Source organism: Trachymyrmex septentrionalis, unplaced genomic scaffold (genome assembly GCF_001594115.1).
Source record: "Trachymyrmex septentrionalis isolate Tsep2-gDNA-1 unplaced genomic scaffold, Tsep1.0 scaffold13, whole genome shotgun sequence".
Classification (NCBI taxonomy): domain Eukaryota; kingdom Metazoa; phylum Arthropoda; class Insecta; order Hymenoptera; family Formicidae; genus Trachymyrmex; species Trachymyrmex septentrionalis.
The window spans coordinates 2,050,284-2,054,344 of NW_017304438.1; the positions used below are offsets into that span (position 1 = coordinate 2,050,284).

At 35.2% G+C, this 4,061-nt stretch overlaps 1 protein-coding gene across 3 annotated transcripts in view; it reads left to right on the plus strand.

Moving 5' to 3' along the window:
* Positions 1-3,821, plus strand: part of LOC108756860 (glutathione S-transferase-like) — a 12,947-nt gene extending 9,126 nt beyond the window's left edge. For 2 of the 3 annotated variants that reach the window (XM_018500986.1, XM_018500985.1), the window contains exons 4-5: positions 1,569-1,711; positions 2,028-2,343. In XM_018500986.1, the coding sequence (XP_018356488.1) occupies positions 1,569-1,711; positions 2,028-2,195 (311 nt within the window). In that variant the 3' untranslated portion in view covers positions 2,196-2,343. Of the gene's footprint in view, positions 1-1,568; positions 1,712-2,027; positions 2,344-3,683 lie in introns of those variants that run through there. The other variant, XR_001939868.1, reaches the window with a different exon arrangement.
* The last annotated feature ends 240 nt before the right edge of the window (positions 3,822-4,061 follow it).

Below are 4,061 nucleotides of genomic sequence, written 5' to 3' on the forward strand. Positions count from 1 at the left end.
GCATAATAAAGTATAATAGAATCAATCCATCAGAGTCTTATTTCATGGAATAAAAGGAAATGAAGAATTTTGATTGGCTTATTTTCTTATACATTATGCGTTATGCAAGATTCTGTACTTCCACCCATATTGTGTCTTTTGCTAAAAAGCGTCATTTACGACAGTAACGATAGCATTACATTGTCGTTGCATAAGTATTGGGTGGTCCGGAAAGTCCGTGCGGATTTTTTCATTGATTTTTCAAAAGTTTTTTTATTTGTTGCGAAATTTTCGTTACGATTATATCATTCGCTAGAGCAAAGTTTCAGCTTTAAGAATCTGTTTTTTAAATTGCGATATGATGATTTTTATCGGAGTTATGAGCAATCGAAATCAGAATGCTTCTTTACTTAACTCGCGAATAACTCAGAAACAAAAAATTATAGGAACATTTAAAAAAAATGATTTTGTAGGGAAAGCTTTAAGTTTTCACGATGGGTAGTCAAAAATTTTCGTAAATTTTTTTTGGGCACGTGAGAGACCCCCAAAGTGAAAAGAAAATTTTTTATCTTTTTCAGCTCGTAGTTTTTGGTATGTAAAAATTATCAAACTCATATAAACTTAAAAAATGTGATAAGCTTTTAAAAGTAGAGATTTCAAGCTTTAAAACCCTTTTTTTAAATTTAAATTTCGTTCATTTTTGACGAAGGTATCGTATATACAATTTTTCATTGTAAAATCCGCATGGACTTTCCGGACCACCCAATAGTTTTAAGTTTAGTTATAATAAAAAAGCTGCGCAACGCCAATGTAACGATATCGTTACTGTTAAGAGAAGAGTTACAGAACAGGAATCGCAGAGAATCGAGACAAACTGTGGCTCTATCCTTCTTCAATAAATAACATAGAAAAAAATAGAACGGCACTCACGTCGATTGTGTCTCCTAAAAGGAAAACAGTCTTAATCAAGCCCCGTCAAGTTTGCAAGCGTCGAGCGTCAATCGATATCTTCGATCTATGATACTCGAGCTCCAGAAGACGAATCTTCCGCAGAGACATGGAAGATTGCGCCGTCAAAAACGAAACGGATCCATCGAAGATGCTCCGTCGGAGATGTTATCACGGAGGTAGAAAGAAAAAGTGCGCAACGCGGACGCGATGCTCGACATAAATTTCCGGGAAAACTCCGGGACGGCGGCCCAGTGACGGGTGCGAAAGTAGTTCCGCTTTTCGCTTCTCTGAAAGACACGCGCGATCTCGCGCGACCTATATTTCCAAGCTCCACGAGGTCGTCACATAATCGAGCGGACGGCTATCGCTCCGGAAAAGCGTTCTCGCGAAGATCTCACGTGGTGCGTTGCACCACAATTAGATCACCACTAGCGTAATCCCTGAATAATAATGCGAACGACTCTAATTAGACGCTTAATGAGATCTCCTAGTATCGGGAATTTAGAAATTTAATCTATATCGATCGTTCAATAAACAATCTTTGAGAGTACTTGGATATTTACAGAGCGTAGAAAATAATGTATTTCATAATAATTGCACAATGGACCACTAAAACTCGCGCACGATTTGCTTTCCAGTTATCTTTCAATATCGCACAGAGGAGGATCACTTTAAGAAGGAGGAGAAGAAGGCGAAGCTTCTGAAGGAAACAATACCGTTCTACCTGAATAAGTTCGAGCAAACTGTTGCTGAGAATGGTGGTTATGCAGTCGGTTCTACGGTAAAGAGAAATCTCTCTAACGATCTTGCCTTTACGAGAGTCTGTTTAATTAAGTATATAAATTAAAGCAAACTAAATTATGTGCAGAGGAATATAAAATGAGCGAAAATAAAATATTATTTGCTCCTGCTATCCTGTTCGACGCTCTCGTCGTTAAAATCGAAATAGAGTGACATAGGAGCTCGAACGCATTGAACGGACGTCGAGTATCGCGTATCCAGGACTTTTAATTAAAATAGTTCTTATGCGGTATACACGATAAATAAAAAAATAAAAAAATTTCGTTTCGATGATAAATTGCCCCGTTGCTTTGCAGACCACGTGGGCGGACTTCGTATTCACCGTGGCGTTGGAGAACTTCGAGAACATTTTCGGCGCGACTGCCTTAGAGAATTATCCGGCGTTACGTGGCTTGAAAAAACGGGTACATGAAATTTCAGCGATCGCCGACTGGCTATCACGGCGACCTCATTCAGAGTTTTGAAATGTCGATTCAACGACGGAAACCGGAAGGCAACATCGACGGCATCAAAAACAAGTACATATCTGACACTTGCAGCTCACTATTCTGTATCGCTGTAACGGCGATCGATATTAATCACAGCGTAATACACGATGCGCTTTGTGTCCATTTCCACGCAACACAATTCCAGGAGAGGATATTTCTTCGAAAACTGTGTTGTGTGGAGCGCACTTTATTTGAACTATTTATATTTGAATAAATTTCTCTAAATTTAAAATAAATATTTTTTTTAATTAAGTTCTCTAAATCTTTTTAATTTCGATATTTTAAATTATTCAGTTTGTCATAATTTGTTTTTTTTTTTTTTTTTTCGTGTAAATATATATTTATTTGAAAAATGACAATATTATACGTCACAAAGTCAACTTTTAAGTGACGTTTTATTATCAGTCACATGAAATAATACATTAGTCTAGAGATGCAGAAAAAATTAATATTATTTGTATATTACTGATCGGGCAGAAGAAATGCACGATCTCGCTTATTGTTACTACAAAAAAAAAAGAGAGCGCCATTGTTTTGACTTCAATTAGATTAATTTCGTCCCATGTGCGAGTTACACGAACTTATTATATACATATCGTTGATCGATCCCCAATCGTTTGTAACACTCGTTTTCGCTAGCAAATTATATGAATAATGTGCGTAAGATTACTGTCTGAATGGATGTCTAGGGTCAAATGAAGCTTGATCAATGTGTTCATTTATCGCGCGTTGCGTGCGTAGTATGGCGTAAGTGATGCATTGTTACAATGCGACTTCTGTTGCTATCACTGAAAAAAAAAACATCGAGAAGTGCGACAAGCGTGATATCCCGGATGTCTCATATTTCGTTATTTCTTTTTTTACAGACAGATCCAAGCCGAATGAGCAAACATAAATGAACCACTCGCTTCAATAAAAACGATGCTGGCGACACTGGTGAAAATAAAAAATCGAGGTCGAATGTATAAGAAGAAAGTAACAGAAGCGTGAATGAAATTTCCAGAAGGCGAAAATTGAGACAACGAAACGTAAAAGAGGCATTTACGTTTCTTTTATGTCTCGTGGTCTCAATTTTCGCCTCCAGAAGCTTCATTTATGTTTTTGTTATTCTCCTTTTACGTTCAACTCACACTCCAATTTTTATTTTCGTCAGAGATAACAAGTCATTCGTTTGTGCTTGCTCAAGTCTGGATCAGTGTTTGTTCAAATCCATTTTTATACCGCTGCATTGATAATATTAGCAGTTGCGATAATATTGTGGTCTCGCTTACACAAAATCTCGATACTTAATTCATAGAGTGTCATCCCTACTTGTTTTGCACGAAATATGTCCAGATAGAGTTGAATGCGGTTGTAATACACAGGGTAAATTAAATGTACGAAAAACAAGAAGATGCTTTGAACTAATGAACGTTGTAAATGCATACAATTCTACATGCGTATTTTATGTATAAAATTTTGCAGCCAGCAAAGGAAAACGCAAGAAGTGCAACAAAATAGAATGCAGTCAATAAGATTGATTGCAACGAAGATTTAAAGGTAATTTGTAATATCGTCATGCTTTTATCAATAAGACGACATCTTTATATATGTACTATATATCCAGACAATACAGAATATTTATAATAAATATTTATTAATATTTATTTTTTTGAAATGTTATATAGATATTTTATACATATTTTATATAAAGTTTTATTCGAAATATTATTAAAATATAGACTAAATATTTTGTGTAATATTTATGATAAATACTTTTAATAAATATTTTTTATTTGGATTATAATATCTCATTAAGTATTTTCATAGTATTTACTATGACATTTACAATAAATATTTCAT